The 19,804-nt window shown below is 41.6% G+C and overlaps 1 protein-coding gene across 1 annotated transcript in view; it reads right to left on the bottom strand.

Moving 5' to 3' along the window:
- Positions 1 to 19,804, bottom strand: part of ENPP3 (ectonucleotide pyrophosphatase/phosphodiesterase 3) — a 249,644-nt gene that overhangs the window by 160,186 nt on the left and 69,654 nt on the right. Inside the window, exons 3-5 of the mRNA XM_030196550.1 lie at positions 17,414 to 17,536; positions 13,737 to 13,862; positions 6,293 to 6,353 (exon numbers count right to left, since the gene is read on the bottom strand). Coding sequence (XP_030052410.1) covers positions 6,293 to 6,353; positions 13,737 to 13,862; positions 17,414 to 17,536 — 310 coding nt within the window. The remainder of the gene's footprint in view (positions 1 to 6,292; positions 6,354 to 13,736; positions 13,863 to 17,413; positions 17,537 to 19,804) is intronic.

Raw genomic sequence — 19,804 nt, 5'->3', positions numbered from 1 at the left:
GTTTCCGGATAGATTGCCTTTCTGTTTTTTGGGTTACTTTCCCCATGCATGTGTTGTTGAGATTTTTACCTGCTGTTCAGAATGCAACTAGGGAGCTATTAGTCATTCCTAGAGATCCCTTAGTTATTATGGGTAAGCAATTCACTCCAGGTAAAGAATTCCATTTTTGACAAAGAGTTCTCCATGTTGGCTAACTACAATGTCTCTCTCTGTACCCCTAGAAGCAGCAATGTCTTTTCAATCTATGTTCAACTTAAGTATCTTCAGAAAGGTTCACCACACTTGAATGACAGACTCTGTACAGCTTCCCTAATTTCAGCTATCTACAGATAATAAATAGAAATAAATCAAAACATAGAAAAGAAAATAAGATGATATCTTTTTTATTGGACTAACTTAATACGTCTTTTGATTACCTTTTGAAGGTAACCCTTCTTCTTCAGATGGGAAATAAACAAATGTTGATAAAAATCAGAATATAAAGTGAAACACAGAGGCATTCCAATGACAGTCTCACAGGAAAAGGGAGGGTTAGGTGGATGAGAGACAGAGAGAGATGTATGGCAGATAGAAGAGTGACAAAGCAGTAGAATTTTATGGTTTAAAGTGGGATAGAAAGAACTTAACAAAGATCTGGGCTTTCTATCCCACTATAAACCATAAAATTCTATTGCTTTGTCACTCTCTTATCTGCCATACATCTCTCTCTGTCTCTCATCCACCCAGCTCTCCTAGTTTCTCACCTAACCTGCCCCTCCCTTTTCCTGTCAAACTGTCATTGGAATGCCTCTGTATTTCATTTTATATTGTGATATAAAATGTTATTATGTTTTATTAATGATGTTTGTATTTCCTCAAGATAGAGACTCTAGTTCATATTTGCATCTTTAAAATCAGCACTTGCTATTATGGGTTACAAAGTTTTTCCAGACCTGTGCCATAAGATGAAGGAATGGAGGAAGCTATTTCTTGAGCAACAGCCAGAATGCTTTGACTCTTAATTGTAAAGTGTCTAGTTTATTTTCCCTGTAACTATTTGTTGATACCCTCTGAGCAGAGGGTTTGGTTTGAGAGCAAGAAAGCTGAGAAGACTGAAGAAGCAATAGTGTCCACCATTTGGAGTTTTATTTATGTATTTATTTCAGAAAGCTTGATATACCACTAATCCATGAATCAGAGTTCATTAAATTTTGTGGGGTGGAAATATCTCTACTATTTGGTACATACATAACATAGTAACATAGTAGATGACGGCAGAAAAAGACCTGCATGGTCCATCCAGTCTGCCCAACAAGATAAATTCATATGTGCTACTTTTTGTGTATACCTTACCTTGATTTGTACCTGTCCTTTTCAGGGCACAGACCATGTAAGCCTGCCCAGCACTATCCCCGCCTCCCAACCACCAGCCCCTCCTCCTGCCACTGGCTCTGGCACAGACCGTATAAGTCTGCCCAGCACTATCCCCGCCTCCCGCCACCGGCTCTGCCACCCAATCTCGGCTCCTTAGATGTACCTTTGTTCCCAGTTTTCTTTTGGTTTTCTACGTAATCTTGTGCAACTTTAAACTGAAGCATGTAGATTACATTTTCCTTTTAAAGTATATTTTCTTTCCTTGCTGTGGTAATTTTTCTATATATGCTTCTATTTTTTTCAAGTTGTAATTGATATTTTAAAATAATAATATAACATTTGTTGACCTCTGGTTTGAAATGGCATTAACACATAGACCCTTTAATATAATTTAAAAGCAGAATTATAGTATATGTGATAATCCTGGAGAAAACAGAAGTTTTAATAGGCTGTATCGCCTTCTACAGAAGGAACATAAAAGATGCTTCTGTACATGAGCTTGACACGACACCACACAAGTCTTTTCTTCAGATGTGAATGTAAGGCTGCAAGAAGGAAGCTTTTATAATTAAAAAGTAAATATTTCCTTCTTCCAGCACTATAGTCACACTTTATTACTCTTTATTTTTGAACCTGGAAGTTTATCAGATTGTAATATGAACTATGATTGCCAACTCATCACAGGTAAACAGACCAGGCTAATCAAACCCTAGTTTTGTCCCATTGCATGTACAGAGCTGCAGTTTTGATAATCTAAGGCAGTGCTATTCACTGTCAGTCCTCAAGGGCTACAAATGGTTCAGGTTTTCAGCATATCCCTAATAAATATACATAATTCTTTAAAAAATGGGAGATAATTAATCCTTATTATATCTATATGTATCCCAGCAATCATGTAACTAACAAATATACTATAGGGCTCATTTTTGAAGAGAAAAACATTTAAAAAGTGGCATAAAGCGGCATTTGGACGTTTTTCTTGCCAAAAAGTCCATATCGGTATTTTCAAAATCCATTTTTCAGATGTTTTTCTATGCAGTTCGTCTGCAGTGCATTCAAATCTCAAGATGGCAACTTAAGGGCAGGATTTGGGTGTTCCTAAGACTTGGGTGTTTTTCAGACAGAATGGAATAAAACAAAAACGTCTAGGACTAGAACTAAGATGCTTTGAGCTAGACCTGTTTTAATAATGACTAATACCACACACAGATCAAAAATACTGCTAACGTTGATATTATAAAAAAAAACAACAAATAGCAGTTCCATAGTGTCTATATCAAATAGGGGGAAAAGTCTCAACTACTACAGCAACACAACTCAATCATTAATTGCTCGCAGAAAAAAAGTCATCATAGACTGAAAACCCCCCGTAGATTTGTATCTTCTTTATTGTTTAAATTCTTTCTTGTCTATTCATTAATCCCATCCTCATATCACAAAATCTTTTATAGAGTCAAAGGATTAGATAAACAAGTAAACTTATCTTTCTACAGTGAGCTCCAGCTTGCGTGTTGATTCAACACGGAAGCTGGAGCTCACTGTAGAAAGATAAGTTTACTTGTTTATCTAATCCTTTGACTCTATAAAAGATTTTGTGATATGAGGATGGGATGCATGAATCGACAAGAAAGAATTTAAGATACAAATCTACGGGGGGGTTTCAGATCATAGACTGCGAGCAATTAATGATTGAGATATGTTGCCGCAGTTGTTGAGACTTTCCCCCCTATTCGATTTAGACACTACGGAACTGCTATTTGTTTTTTTAATAATGACTAAGCCACAAAAAGTTCCTTAAATGGCCAGATGCCCACTGGATAAATAAAGGAATGATTCCCCCTTACTCCCCCAGTTGGAGCAGTATGCAGGTTCCTGGAGTCGCCTAGTGGTTGGTGGGCACTGTGGAGAAGGGGACCCAGGCCCATAATCCACTCTAACTGTGGTAGAAAGTGAGCCCTCCAAAACCCATCAAAACCTACGGTACCCACTTATAAGTGACACTTGCAGACATAAGGGTTATTGTAGTGGTATATAGTTGGGTACAGTAGGTTTTTGGTGGGTTTTGGAGGGCTCACCACACAATATACTGGAGTAAGGGTGAGATGTGTACCTGGGAGCTTTTATGTGAAGTTCATTGCAGTGCCCCCTGGGGTGCCCCACTGCTCTGCTGGGATGTCTGTGTGGCCAGTTTACTAAGAATGCTGGCTCCTTCTACATCTCAATGGTTTGATTTTGTGCATTTTTCACTTGGGCATTTTTTTTTTCAAAAATAGACCAAAAAGATAAATGCACAGAGCAGAAAAACATCTAGCAAGTGGCTGTTTTTAAAAAAAAAGAAGATAGGCATTTAGCTGTTTCAAAAAATCGCTTTATTTGCCACTTGAATTCTGGACATTTTGATCAAAACGTCTAAAATCGGACTTCGATGTCATATTGAAAATGCTCCTCCATGGCTGGGATCACACAAAGCAATAATATTCCCTCCTAAAAGAACATTGATTTAAACAGCATCCTTGATGAGAGCTTAGGTGAGAAGTAGTTATGTAGCAGTATGTTTTGAGTTGTGATTTAAATGCTCTGACCAAGGGCTGGGTCTAGAGATAAGAAGGAAGGTTATTCCATAGTTTGGGCCCAAGGTAACTAATGGTGGTTTCTATGAAAATATTCAGGTGGAGGCAGGCAGAGGAGGGAAGAGTCAGTAGATTACTGTTAGAGGAGCAAAGGGAACAAGAAGGAGTGTATGGGATAAGAAGGCTGCTAATGTAGGAGGGGGCAGAAGGTAAATGGCCTTTAAAGACAAAGAGAAGGACCATAAACATAATGTGGGAAGAGACAGGGAGCCAGTGTTCAATGCGAAGGAGAGGTGTAACTTGGTCAAAGCGATGTGCACCGTGCAGAAGTTTAACAGCTGTCGATTGAACCAATTTCAGAAATTGTGGAAGTCCTATTTTCTGCCTCACCTCACCCTATGCTTGGAATAAACTCCCTGAGCCCATACGCCAAGCCCCCTCCCTGCCCATCTTCAAATCCTTGCTCAAAGCCCACCTCTTCAATGTCGCTTTCGGCACCTAACCATTGTACCTCTATCCAGGAAATCTAGACTGCCCCCAATTTGATTGACTGCACTTTTTGTCCTTTAGATTGTAAGCGCCTTTGAGTAGGGACTGTCCTTCTTTGTTAAATTGTACAGCGCTGCGTAACCCTGGTAGCGCTTTAGAAATGTTAAATAGCAGTAGTAGTAGTAGTAGTTATAGAGGGGCATAATCGAACGAAAACGTCTATCTCCATGGGCGTTTATCTCCGAGAACGGGTCCGTGAAGGGGCGGACCGAACCGTATTTTGGGAAAAAATAGGCGTCCATGTTTTATTCGACAATTTGTGAGCTGGGCGTTTTTGTTTTTCAGCGATAATGGAAAATGAAAGCGCCCAGCTCAAAAACGAATAAATCCAAGGCATTTGTTCGTGGGAGGGGCCAGGAGTCGTAGTGCACTGGTCCCCCTCACATGCCAGGACACCAACCGGGCACCCTAGGGGGCACTTTTACAAAAAAAAACAAAAAGGTAAAAGAGCTCCCAGGTGCATAGCACCCTTCCGTTGGGTGTTGAGCCCCCCAAATCCCCCTCAAAACCCACCACCCACAAGTCTACACCATTACTAAAGCCCTAAGGGGTGAAGGGGGGCACCTACATGTGGGTACAGTGGGTTTGGGGGGCGGTGTGGAGGGCTCCCATTTACCAGCACAAGTGTAACAGGTGGGGGGGGGGGTGGGCCTGGGTCTACCTGCCTGACGTCCACTGCACACCCTAATAACTGCTCCAGTGACCTGCATACTGCTGCCAGGGAGGTGGGTATGACATTTGAGGGTGAACATAAAAAGTTGTGAAACGGCATATTTTTGTGGTGGGAGGGGGTTTGTGACCACTGGGGGAGTCAGGGGAGGTCATCCCCGACTCCCTCCAGTGGTCATCTGGTCATTTAGGGCACTTTTTGGGGCCCTATTCGTGGAAAAACAGGGTCCAGGAAAAGTGCCCTAAATTCTCGCTAAAAACGCATATTTTTTTTCCATTATCGGCGAAAGGCGCCTATCTCTGATCGGCCGATAACCACGCCCCAGTTCTGCCTTCACCACGCCTTTGACACGCCCCCATCAACTTTGTCCGCATCCGCGACGGAGTGCAGTTGAAAACGTCCAAATTCGGCTTTCGATTATACCGCTTTATTCGTTTTTGTGAGATAAACGTCTATCTCCCGATTTGGGTCGCAATATAGGCATTTTTCTTTTTCAATTATAAGCTGTATAGTAATCTAGATGGGACATGACCAGGGCAAGAAGGAGTGTACAAATTAACAAGGGAGAGAGAAAAGAGCGCACTGAACAAATATGATGCATTGCAAAAATTGATGAGCGAACAATAGCATCGCTTTGTTGTTTAAATGAAAGTTTGGTGTCTAAGACAACATCCAAAATCTTCACTTGTTTTGTGTGATCCCAGCTATAGTGGTTTTGTTTTTTTTTAATAAATATGCATTAGATAGATTTACATGCATACCACTTCCATGACATACAAATGTATCTCATGCATATTCATTGGGAGTATCCTGAAAACCTGACTTGTTTGCAACCTTTGAGGACTGGGAATGAACACCAGTGATCTAAGGGAATCAGTTGGGCAGTCAGAACTACAACTCCATCCATGCAGTAGGGCAAACCCAAGATTGGATCAGGCTGTTTGGCCAACTTGGGTTGAACTGGGAAGTCTAATACGTTTCCAAATCCAAAATGCTAATTATATTTGTAAACTCTGTTGTATTTTGTACAATATGTACATCTCTTTTCACAAGGGCAACCATACTTCTCAAAAATACTCATGTAACATTTTGGTATTCTAAGACATGAACTACACCCAAACATAAATATCTAGAGTGAGAAGGAGCTTACCCTTCTGGACACTGAGGTTGAGTGACGGGTTCACACTTGTCTTTCGCCCAGGGTGTTTCACCTAAAAGAACAATTCAATTTCAACCCTAAATATTGATATTAGGCAATGAAATACTATGGTGCTTATTTTAGAAGGCCTATTCTTGATATAGACATTTGAATCCTGGCACAAAAACGTCTAGGTATTAAAAACGTCTAGAATCTGGTTTTGAGAAGTCAGGATTCTAACTTGCCAGTAGGCCCATCTGGCAAGGGGGCATGATATGGGTGGAATTAGGGCATAATGAAAGCAGGGCACACACAGACATGCATTCCCCATTTCAGAAGGGAGGTACACACCCATGGCCCCCGGGATCAACATTAGGAGTTAAACTTGTTCCTGAGGACATATACTGTGGCCAGGGTGTGTACTGCTGATAACAACTGCACTTACTCAGTGTTGACACATGCAGCCTCACTACCGGCAGTGTACCAGCATGGGAACAGCCACTGACATCCCCACCCGATAGCAGCGGTATCAACCTTCAATTCCAGGGCTGCATTATGACTTTTGTGGGCCCTGGGCACTTTTGCCTTAATGGGCCCCTCCTTTGGTGGCATTTAATATATGACTGAGTTTTAATTTGAATTGTATGTATATTTTATTTGTATTTGTATTTATATTCTATTTATTTTGTACATTTTCAAGGCCTAAAGGCAAGGCAAGGCATGAAAATAAATAATTTCTACTTAATTTTTATTCTTTCTGATTAAAAAAAATATTAAAACATTTTCGTGGACCCCAGGTGCTATGGCTATTGTGTCTAATAGATAAGTCTGCCCTGCTCAGTCCCACCTTCTAGTGGCAACAGTACCAACCCCTCATTCCCCTCTGATGACAGTAGTACCATCACCCCTCCAATGGCAGCTGTACCAGTCCCCCACCACAATGATGGCAGTCAAACAATCCCCCTTCCCACTGGAATCTCCAGCCATCCCTGGGACTTATCTAGGGTCCATCCCTGATGTCATAGTGGAAAGGGGTAGAAGTGGTCTACTCTACTCCTGTCCTATCTGGCTCCATGTTTATATTTTATGTTTATTTGAATTTAGATCGATCGCCAATTCATGGCAAAAACCAAATCTTAGCGATTCACAAAATTTTTAAAACCCACAAAACTGAAACACACACATAGAAAAGTGCCAAGAAAGGCAGCAAAGGTTAAAAACGACATCAATAATACATGCACAAATAATTCAAATACAACTGAAATCAGCTCTGAGACTGACTGCTGTCAACACACAAAAAGAGACCATACCAACTATAAATCAAAAGCCATGGTAAAAAGGTGTGTTTTTAAATTAGTTTTGAATTGTTTTAAGGAGGTGTTCAAATGCTGGCACCAACCCCTACCAGTAGTCTCATGCTACTGCTGCTAGGATAAACCTTCCATATAAGGGTCAATGCCTGCATTTTGGTAGTAAGACAAACCCTCCATCCCTTCAAACCCTCCAACCGTCCCAGGGACTCACCCGGGGTCCATCTCTGCCACTGTAGAGGAACAGAGCAGGAGCCCTTATACAGAAGGGTGGTAGTACCATGAGACCATTTTGAAACCTGGTGTCAGATGGGTTGGGAGTGGAGAGAACTGCTTCTGCCATGGATGGACCTCAGGAATGGCTGGATGGTCCGGGGGATATGGAGGGATTGTACTGCTGCCATCAGGGTGATCCATCAAGGGAGGTACGGCTGTATAGGGTTTGGTACTGCAATGCCTGTGGCCTAAAAGACCAGGGCTTTTTTTTGAGGGGGTACTTGGGGGTACTGAGTACCGGCACCTTTTCCATTGTCTGCTAAAATTGACCCATGGACCCCAAGTTTTAATGAAAGTGCTCATGCTCTACACACCAATTCTGCCTTGCCAAAGATTCTGTGACTGGTTGCAGGGAGCCTGGCTATTGTAGGGTGGGTCCCTCAGCGATCACCCCACCCCTGAAGGGTGGCCTAGCATTTGAGTACCGGCACCTTTTTTTGCTAGAATAAATGCACTGTAAAAGACACACAAAGATGTTGCAGTGCTAAACCTGATCAGGCTGGAGATCTAAAATGGGCACTGCTACAGAGATGTTCATGGTAACATCTGTTTTAGAATGGGATCTAAATTCCGTATTCGTTCACGGATAGGGTGGTGGAAGCATGGAATGACCTCCCGGTGGAGGTCGTGAAGACAAGGACTGTGTCAGAACTTAAGGAAGCGTGGGACAGGCACGTGGGATCCCTTAGGAAAAGGAAAAGTTAGTGGTTACGGAGGATGGGCAGACTGGATGGGCCATTTGGCCTTTATCTGCCATCATGTATCTCTGTTTCTATATTGGCAAACCAGTTTTAGTTTCTGTAATGTAGAACGTGGAAAGCATTCCGAAAAGGGGGTTTAAATGTAGATTTATTTTATTTTTTTGGACCCATGCCATTGATTAATAACTGTAATAGTCTGACCATGATGATGAAGTCTTTTTTTTCTAAAAAAAAAAAAAAATCTCTGTTAATGTTCACATGCTAGTAGCATTTCCCAATTTGTTTCCAAATGTAAGGATCCTCTCATGACCCTCACTAGCCCAGTATGCTCCTGGATTCAGAACCATTCAAACTCAGAGGAGAAATATACCATTGTGCTACAGCATTTCTTATGGGATGGATGCAGTGTTTCTGCTTGACCTTATATAAGTCAGATACCCCTAGAGAGTATGAGGATGAATTTCTGTGAATTTGCTGACGATATGTACCTAAGGCTCAGCCTTTGGGCCACTATAAAGCCTTCCTTGAATTTTAAATTATTGTTTGTAAATTACACATGAAATTCAAAGGTTTTACCCACCCCTCTACCTGAGAACTGAAGAAACAAGTGAATCTGCTTGAACCAAAAGCTAAGGGATTGAAAGAGAGATAAAGGCACCGAGCAGGAACCTAACTACTGGAGAAGGTATTGTGAGGAAAGACTCCCTTTCTAAGAGAGGCCGTGTTGAAGAAGATCCCTGAAAGGAGAGACCGTGAAGTATTTATTTAGAAGGGAAAAGGTTTGTCAAGTAACCAGGAAACCTCTCCTTTCCAAAAAGACTGGTTTGTGCAGGAGGTCATAGGTTGCCCAGCAACCAATGTGGAGTATTACAGTGTTTAATTAAAGCTGTACAAGCTCAGGACAGAAAGACTACTGCAAAGGACTACATGTTTTGCATGAGTTTTCAGTAAAGTTTGTTGGAGCAACGTTTATCTGTTTCTAAGTATTTAGGGTGAAGAGGGAAATCTATGCCTGGGCCTTGAAGAGAAATCCCTTTCACCTGGAGTGAACCTGCTCTCTTGGAGAAGAATGTGCATGCGCTGAGTGAAGAGAGGGAGAGCACCAAGATAAAGTATTATGTGGAGGCCTGAGATGTGAAACCACAAGTGGACTGCTCCAAACCAAAGAACCCCATTACATGAACAAGTGACAGTAGAGCACTACAGTAATTAGAATCATACCAATGGGATTTGGCAACAATTACTCCCAGTACTCATAAGGCAACTGTCCATAAATACTGTGGGGTCAATGCTAGAGTCACTTCATACCTACCAGATATTTGTAAACCAAGTTTCTACTAATTGGACAATCTGATAATATTTGGAAGGATAACATACTTAGGTGGGGTAATCCTAATATTAAATCTTAATCCGATGTAAACATTTTGGGAGTCTTTTTTAAATAGTAGTTTAACACCCGAGTGAGAAGTGAATGTGGTGGTCAAAAAATCCTTTTCATTACTAAGAAAATTACGGAGAATTCGCAGTTATTTTGATCCGGTTTTTTTTTTTTTTTGGTTAGTAGTGCAGAGTCTGTTGCTGCTCCAATTAGATTATTGTAATGGTATGTAAATAGTCATAAATATCTTCTTAAATAATTGCAAACAATTCAAAATAAAGCAGCTTGATTGATATATTCTGCCCATAGATATGACAGAATTGCACCATTATTTATAGATCTTCATTGGTTGCCCATTGAAGCTCAAATCCAGCTTAAATTACATACAATGATATTTAATATACATGGGAGAGCTCCATCATATTTGTTACATATGATATGTATGCCAAAGGGGGACCGGATTGGTGCACTGCATAATACCATGTCATTGCATTTTCTAGATCCCAAGAGGTCCTTTTACTAAGGTGAGCTGAAAAATGGCCTGCAGTAGTGTATGCGCATGTTTTGGGCATACACAGATCCATTTTTCAGCATGCCTGCAAAAAAACTGCCTTTTTAAAACTTTTGCCAAAAATGGACATGCGACAAAATAAAAATTGGTGTGTTTCCATTTTGGGTCTGAGACCGTACCGCCAGCCATTGACTTAGTGGTAAGGTCTCACGTGTTAACCGGGCAGTAATGACCTACACGCGCCAAATGGCACTTGACACACGTAGCGGATGCGCACCAGAAAATACAAATTATTTTTCAGACACGCGCCAAAAATGAAATTAGCGCAAAACCCACATGATAGCCAGGTGGTAACTCCAAATTGGCGCGCATTGGGCATGCATAGATGCTTACACGGCTTAGTAAAAGGGCCCTTAAATAATTACATTCTAAATGAGTTTTTATAAAGGGTTTTTCTTACCATGCATCTGGTGTTTAGAATTCTCTACCCTTACAAATGAGAATGATAAAAAACTATTTGTTATTTCGAAAGGCTCCAAAATCTTTCTTCTTTAAAAAACCTTAGAGATGAGGTACTGCATTTGCCTGTTTATTGTCATGTTATTCTTGGAATCTGCACAGAACTTTATGGCAATTGCGGAATGTAAGAGCATTTGTAATGTAAAAAACGGGGCAATATGAGATTATCAAATCAATTTAAAACAAAGTCTTAATAAGCTGAAGAGTGTATATCACAAACACCTGCTGTCCTTCTATCCCCTGTTCCACCAAAATGCCACCAGTGCGAGACAAAATTAGCAATAGCAGCAGCATTGGCATCAAAATTTCCTGTGGCTTCTCCAATTCTGCAATTCTGTATGTATGGCTGATTGCTTCCTGAAAGGACTGCACATGGCACATGTCAGAGGAGGAGGACTTGGGGAGCAGTGGCAGTTCGTGCCACCACTAACAGAGAAGCAGGGATTTGTGCCACTACTGTTCTACACACTCACACATCTACTGATGGACAGAATGATGGACACAACAGACCCTCGACAGTAGATGCTCCCACTTTAGTGAAATTTGTCTACAAAAGGGCCTCTTCCTGCTTTCCTTTTTCTATAAATCTTAAAAAGGGACCTTTCAGGCACACAATTCCAGGCAACACACAAACAGCAAGGAGAAAGTTCTAGCCCAGGGGTGGGCAACCACAGTCCTCGAGGGTCCACAACCCATTCAAGGTTTCAAGATTTCCATAATGAATATGGATGAGATCTATTTCCATACAATGAAAGTGGTACATGCAAATCAATCTGGTGCATATTCATTGTAGAAATCTTAAAAATCCGACAGGATTGTGGTCCTTGGAACCATGGTTGCCCACCCCTGTTCTAGCAGCTACTTCCATGATGCAGAAAAATAATTCTCAGCACAGGAGTGCCAGTGCCACTTAAAGACAAAAGCAATTGAGGAGGGAGGGACTAATTAGTGAAGGATATTTCAAAGAGGAAGTTCGTAATTTATCACGGGATCCCTGCTATTCTCAGACCTAAGGAAAATCTTTTGATAGATTCGACCTAAAGTGTTAAAATGTGAGAAAATGGCAGGTGAATAATTTTTATTAGTGGGATACTCGGTGAACCAGGCTAGTCTAAACCAGAAGTTGCTAAATTAGATTACATGCATGCTTTTGCTGTGCTGAACCTCTGTCTTCAGTAAACACTTTCTTGCATTTTCTGTTTTACTTATACATGCTTTTAATCCTTTTATTGCTCCCATCTTTCCAGCTTTTATTGACATAAGGCGTATTTTCAAAGCACTTAGACTTACAAAGTTACATGGAGGGGCATTTTCAAAAGAAATGTCCAAGTTGGAATTTGGACGTCTTTGTAAAACATCCAAATTCGGAGGTGGGGAAAAGGTCATTTTTGAAAAAAGATAGACGTCCATCCTTGTGTTCGAAAATACTATGGACGTCCTTGGATTTGGACGTCTTTGATTTTCAGCCATTTTCGAAAACAAAAACGTCCAAGTCTAAAACATCCAAATTCAAGCCATTTGGACGTGGGAGGAGCCAGCATTTGTTTAGTAGACTGGTCCCCCTGACATGCCAGGACAGCAATCGGGCACCCTAGAAGGCACTGCAATGGACTTCATAAAATGCTCCCGGGTACACAGCTCCCTTACCTTGTGTGTTGAGCCCCCCAAAACCCACTACCCCCAACTGTACACCACTACTATAGCCCTTACAGGTGAAGGGGGGCACCTATATGCGGGTACAGAGGGTTTTGGTGGGTTTTGGAGGGCTCACTGTTTTCTCCACAAATGTAACAGGTAGGGGAGTATAGGCCTGGGTCCACCTGTCTGAAGTGCACTGCACCTACTACTAAACTACTCCAGGGACCTGCATGTGCTGTCATGGACCTGAGTATGACATCTGAGGCTGGCATAGAGGCAGACAAGTAATATTTTTAATCATGTTTTTTTGAGGGTGGGAGGGGGTTAGTGACCACTGGGGGAGTAATGAGAGGTCATCCCCGATTCCCTCCAGTGGTCATCTGGTCATTTTGGGCACCTTTTTGTGCCTTATTCATAATAAAAACAGGTCTAGGTGAAAACGTCCAAGTTTTAGTCCTGGACGTCTTTGCTTTGTTCCATTATGGCTCAAAGATGTCCAAGTCTTAGGAACGCCCAAGTCCTGCCTCAAACACACCTCCAATACGCCCCCTTGAGATTTGGACGTCCTTGCGACAGACTTCTGACAAAGATGTCCAAAATGTGGTTTCGATTATACCGATTTGGACGTCTCTGTGAAAAGGATGTCCACGTGCCGATTTATGTCACTTTTTGGACGTCTATCCCTTTCGAAAATGAGCCTGATAGTAACCTATGGAACTTTTTAAGTCTAAGGGGGTCTTTTACTAAAGATTAGTTCAAGTTATCTGCAGCAGGGCCCAGTTTATTCCTATGGGCCCTGCTGCAGATAACTCAAGCTAATCTTTAGTAAAAGACTCCCTAAGTGCTATGAAAATGAGCCCCTATTATAGTTACCTTTCATGCAGATTACAAAACATTAGTAGAATTATAACAAGAGTATTCCTAGCACGACAGCAAGAGGGTGTGGGGCCTAAGCCAAGCTCTCTTCTGTGGGTCCGGCCCATGGAAATTAGATGTTGGCTTCAGATAAAAGCTGGCTGCATTGTTATGAATAAGGATGTCTGAATATGATTTTGACAAAAGAGCCACATAAAGTTTTTGTGTAAATAATTGTAAAAGCCTGCAGTTACTGCAAGATCCTTACCTCTGCAAACACTCTTGTAGTCTGTGCAACAGTCTCCTTTGCTCAAGCAGTCATCAGAGCAAAAACAATAGCTGCCAGTTAGCCGCGTCTCACCACATCGCAACCTGTTGCACGTCCAGAGCTGAGCTGTGGAATTAGAAGTAATTTTGCACTTTAAGCAGTACAAGGCAGCACATATTCTAGTCTCATGCTGTTGTCTCGTAAGGTATCTGCTATGCAATGATAAAAACCTAGCTCATCAGACTCGAACCCTGAATATTTCTTCCCAATTTAAATTTGACTGGGACAGGGGATTTTCACTAGATTGGCTAGGTAAACCCATCATATCTTTTTCCCTTGTGAATCTGTGTGCAATTTAAAGCACCATTTATAGAATTCGGGGGCATGAGACAACAAGTAGTGCGGCTGTCATGTTAATTCATTTTAAGAGGGTAATTTTATAAGGGGTGCATACTTTATTTAAGCAATAAAGTACAAGCCTGTATTGGCAGCATTTGGTCATTTTTACACAGATTTTACAACATATTCATGTAAATGACCTCTTACAAAATACCATCTGGTGTAACAGTACAACCTTTGAAGTGACGGTGCGCCCTTTCATGGTGGACGTGCAAAGGAGCGGAGTTGACTGAAGTATGGGTTCTGCATGCGTTAAGTGCATTATTTATCTGGGTCTTGGGCTGGTGGATACGTCCACGTGTGCCACTTACACTGGTACTTCATAAAGAAAAGTAGGTGTTTATTTGTCTTTAGAAAATAGGCTTCCCACTGGCGCATTAAGTGTTACTTTGACTAGGCACCCCTGTGCAAAATCTATTTATTGATATCTATTTATTTGACTAAATACATTTTTCGCTAGCTTTCAAAAGTTAAAACCTCCTTCCTTGGGGAGGAAGTGATGTCACGATTCAAAATGGATGCTTGAGCTTGGTGCTCTGTAAGCCCTATTTTAACTATTCAAATATCCTATGCATTAAGTGACATTAGACTCCTAACTATTTCAGAACGGAAAGATCTTGGCTGGCTCCCTTCTGCTAGCACAGGTGAAATGTCACAATCACACTGTACGAATCTTAAAGAATTTGCTTACAAACCACAGCCACAGCAATGCACAACAGATTTCTGGGTTTAAGATCAATTTACAAAAATCAGAAATTTTAAATCTTACTATGCAGCCTGAGGATACTCTGCCCCTGGGTCCACCAAATACTTGGGTGTTCACTTGACAAGTACGACAGCAGGGATTTATTAGGCCAATTTTCCCTCTAAACTGAAGGAGGTATATGCAGATCTAAATCGATGGAATATTCTGCAAATTTCCTGGCTGGGCCGCATTATGGCTCTTAAGATGACAGCTCTCCCAAAGCTTCTGTACCTTTTTCAAGCCATCCCACTACCAATCCCACACTCCTACTTTGAGCCACTTAGGTGAAAGGCATTCGTCGATATCTGGAAGCACAAACCTCCCAAAGTGGGGCATCAAATTTTATATCAGTTGAAAAATAATGAGGGTATAGGGGTTCCCAATTTTGAACTGTATTATCAGGTGGCTCTTCTGCAGATTGTAACGAATTGGAAGGGAGGTGTGGATAACTCTTGGACCAGGATGGAACATGGGCATTCGGCTTGACCCCATTGTAGGTGTTCCCCTGGCTGCCCATTTCATGCTTGAAAACCCTGTTAGTTGGGCTTAATAATATCTTGAGGGTCCCCTTGTGCCTGTGGGTAACAATTCACTCTAGGTTCTTTGCCCATAGACACTATCATCTAAATACGCCTATTCGTTATGCAGAAAGGTTTGCCCCATGGCTAATTGATGTGATATATTTACAATATCTATTTCACTATCAATTATAATGTTCTATTATGTATTGTGTTGACATTGCAAGTAGTATACCATGCCATACTTTGTATTGTTAGTTGACTATTTTTACTGCTGTAATTGCCTATTGCTCATGTTTGATCTATTCTTACTGTACACCGCCTTGAGTGAATTCCTTCAAAAAGGCAGTAAATAAATCCTACTAAATAAATAAAATGGGCTATGTTGTCATTATGCACCTTGGGACAGGTATGAGTGGAGGGTGAGCTCCTCCTTTTCTCCGAACTGCAGGAGGAGGGGAATATGGTTTGCCCCCAGTGATCATTTTCATTATTTGCAATTAAAAGATTTTATAATACATAGAGCAAAGGAGGAGCTCTCCCTGCCTGAAACTTCACTGGAGATGGCTTTGGTTTCGGGCACAAGAAGAAGTTGTATATCTAGATTATATCAAGCCTTGCTGAAAGAGGATGCCCCTGTCCAGAAGTACATAGCTAAGTGGGAAGGGCTTTTGTCCCAATCCTTTACCCCACACCAGTGGGACAAGGCCTTCAAATGCTTATTCAAAGTCTCTATTGCTACTCCCATGGTGGAGAATGGGTGTAAAATGTTTTATCAGTGGTATAATACTCCCACAAAATTGTTCCAAATCTATAAGACGGGTTCTCCCTCATGCTGGCACAAATGTGGTGAGTAAGGAACTTTTCTCCATATATGGTGGACATGCCCAGTGGTGAAGACCTTTTGGTAGGCCTTACTTCAAAAACTCATCTCAACACCTTTTTATTTGTCTCCTATCCCACTCATGCTGCTTGTTGTTACATCATAGGGCCATTGATATCCCCAAAGAGATTCACTCTTTGATGATATATGTCTTTACAGTGGCTAGAACTGTCTTAGCAAAACTGTGAAAGCAACCCGTGGTTCCACTGCTGGAGACTATTTTCCAGAAAGTGGACTATTATTGCTTAATGTCCAAATCAACAGCTTAGAGATATGGACATATTGCATCACATTGCACAATTTGGGATCTATATACCAACTGGAGATCAACTACCCACCTTTCATAGAGACATAATACATAGCAATGCACGCTCTAAACCAATGTAGAATTGGAGCTATTCCCAGACTTGGATGTCATCTTAAAGTATTATTTGAGGGGGTGAGGGGAAATTCTTTCATGATTAATAATGTAAAAGGGGATGCATCTGTAATCAGTCATTGATGTTACTGTTTCTTATTGCTTTTCTAGTTATGCTTTGTTAGGCCATTGAATAAATAAAAAAAAAATTTAAACCTCCTTCCTGAAATCAGTACAGTATGAACAAAAGATGACAATACTAGAATATATAAGTGAATCATAAGAACCTCCCAATGACAGTCACAAAGGGAAAGGTGAGGTTAGCATATCTGGGTTTAAAAAAGGTTTGGACAAGTTCCTGGAGGAGAAGCCATAGTCTGTTATTGAGATAGACATGGAGGAAGACACTACTTGCCTTGGGATTGGTAGCATGGAATGTTGCTACTATTTGGGTTTCTGCCAGGCACTTGTGACCTGGATTGGCCACTGTTGGAAACAGGAAACTGGGCTAGATGGACCCTCAATCTGCCTCAGTATGTCTATTCTTATGTTCTTATGTGAAGGAGAAACAGGGGCAGAGCGAGATGGATGACCAGATGGTGCTAAAGCTGTAGAATTCTATGGATTGTTTTAAAGTGTCCTCTTAGAAAGCCTGACCACAGGATCATTGATGCAGTGCTGTCATCCTGAGAGGTGTTCCTCCACAGATGTGTCAACTTGGTTTGCTCTGTAATGTCTGGCATGATGGCAAGTGAAGATCCAACTAACACTTACTTGGTTTCAAACAAATATCTTCAAAATCCCAGCAGCAGTTTTGAAATAGTGTACAGTTCTGATCACACCGGCAGTTTCTCTGATTTGTACTCAGTGGTTCATGACACCTATTTCTACAGCTCACTGTGTAAAGAAGAAAAAGCATTAGATATGATAGAATGCGCTGAACTATAGACAGAACATAGGCAGCCATCACCACTGCTGCACCCAATAACTTTGAGATTTTCAATGGTTCCCGTTCAGTACAATCATATTATTCTCTAGGGCTCATGGCACTGTCTCTTATCTCCTCACGGCGATTCCTCTCCACCTACCCTACCACTTGTCTATGTCTCTTCATCAGGTTCTTAACTGCCCCGCCCCCTACTTTTCCATCACCCACCCCCTTTAACTTCATCTCTATTTCCTCCTTTAAATTCCGGTCTCCCTCCTCCTCCCTCATCGGGGTTCTCTTCATTTTCCCTGCTAGTGGATTCCTCTGTCTCTCTGCTCTGCTCTCCTTCACTTCATTTAGTCCCTCCTCCATCTCCCCTGGTTTCTTTCCATCACTCCTTCCTCTTCTTCACAGAGTGTGTACTCCCTGAAGTTATGGGGGGGGGGGGAGGGGCCCGCCTGATATTCATTACCAGCACCCACAGAGCTAGTCAATCAGCCTTTTGTGTGGTCCTATCTGGTGGCTTGACTACTATGTAAGAAGGAGCATTTACAGAATGAGTTCATGCTTCCTGAACTTCCACACATCTGATCTGACTGCCACAAAGAAAGCAACTTGGTCAAAGGTCAGTCTTTTCAATGTAGTAATGTCCAATACAATATTTATGAAGAGGTAGTCCTGTATTATATGGATGTATCAGTAACCATCAATACCCCACTATAAATGAGTTTAGCTTGGCTCATAGTGAAGGAGGGGGAGGGCGGAGAGAAAGAAACAATTTGTTTTGTTTTGTTCTGTTCTGTTCTGTTCTGTTCTTGTTTGTGGTTCCTACTACAACAGATGAGACATTTCACTGAGAATTCATAATAGCATACCCAGCAGGTTGCCTGTTCACCATGGTCATGTCTGGCAAGTGATGAATTTTGAGGTGAGCTATCTTAGAGGGCCTTTTACAAAGGCAGGCTAGCATTTTTAGTATGCACTAAAACTTCACGTTCACTAAATACTGAAAACCTATCTATTCAAACAGGTTTACCCAAATGCAATCCATCTATTTCCCGGTTCAACTAATCATTAACAACAATGACTCAGAAAATATCTCCTACCAACCTTCTTACCCTCCATGCTCTTACCAACTTCTCCTTTATCACCCACTTCCTTACCTATCCCTATCCTTTCTCTCACATCTCTTCTATTCCATTTACTCCTTGTTCATTTGTCCTATCACATACCTCCTTTGTTCATTCTGATACTACAGATTGTATTTTCTTGTTACTATGTAAGCCGCATTGAGCCTGCGATGAGCAGGAAAGCGCGGGATACAAATGTAATAAAATACTAAGATGTCTATAGGAATATAATGGGTATCATAGCGTTAAATACACACTAATTTTTAGTGAGCACTAAAAACACTAGCACACCTTTGTAAAAGGGGCCCTTAATTCTTAATTACCAGGACAATTCATCTATCTGAGGCTCGGGGCACTTTTCTTTGAAAAGTGGCAGATGCAAAACACATGTGTGGATTACAAAATTAAATCCTTATACATACTTTACCTCCTCTGACCTTTTCGTCCTGGTCATAAGTATGCACACGTGAAATAGCAGATGTGCTTTTCACTGCTATGCAGACCGCAATTTTCAGCTCAGGGAACTGACTTGGAGGAAATTGTCTTTGAAATGTAAAAAGTGCAACTTGCTGCATTGGATGCCCTACCCAGAACTGCTGAAGACAAACAATGAGCGGAATGCTTGGCATTCCTGAGCATCTCAGAAGGATCAAGAGAGCTACTTGAGCACTTGACTAATAATATTTCCCCACTAGTCTTGTCACCCTGTTCCAGGGGAGACTCAGCTCACCATAGCCCGTGTAGTTGTAGCAAGTAGACACATCCTCCCTATCTCAGAAAGCCTAAAAATACTCGGAGTCACAATCGACCGCAACCTTACCCTTCAGAGCCAAGTAAACTCCGTAATAAAGAAAATGTTCTATTCAATGTGGAAACTTCCTATATAATAATTCTCACCTCCAACGTTCTATGCTTGGGACTGTGGCTCCCTGGCTGCAAGTGGTCTGCGAGGCAGACACGCACGGACGTCACTGACGTCAACACAGCTGATTCCAAGGCAAGGAGAGGAGTAGGGAAACACGCGCAGCATGTTTCCCTACTCCTCCTACTGCCTCGGAATCAGCTGTCACCCCCCCCCCCCCACGCTAAGGCCCCCTCGAAACCCAC

The sequence above is a fragment of the Microcaecilia unicolor genome, chromosome 3, assembly GCF_901765095.1.
Source record: "Microcaecilia unicolor chromosome 3, aMicUni1.1, whole genome shotgun sequence".
Taxonomy (NCBI): domain Eukaryota; kingdom Metazoa; phylum Chordata; class Amphibia; order Gymnophiona; family Siphonopidae; genus Microcaecilia; species Microcaecilia unicolor.
This window is presented reverse-complemented; position numbering and strand designations above follow the sequence as displayed.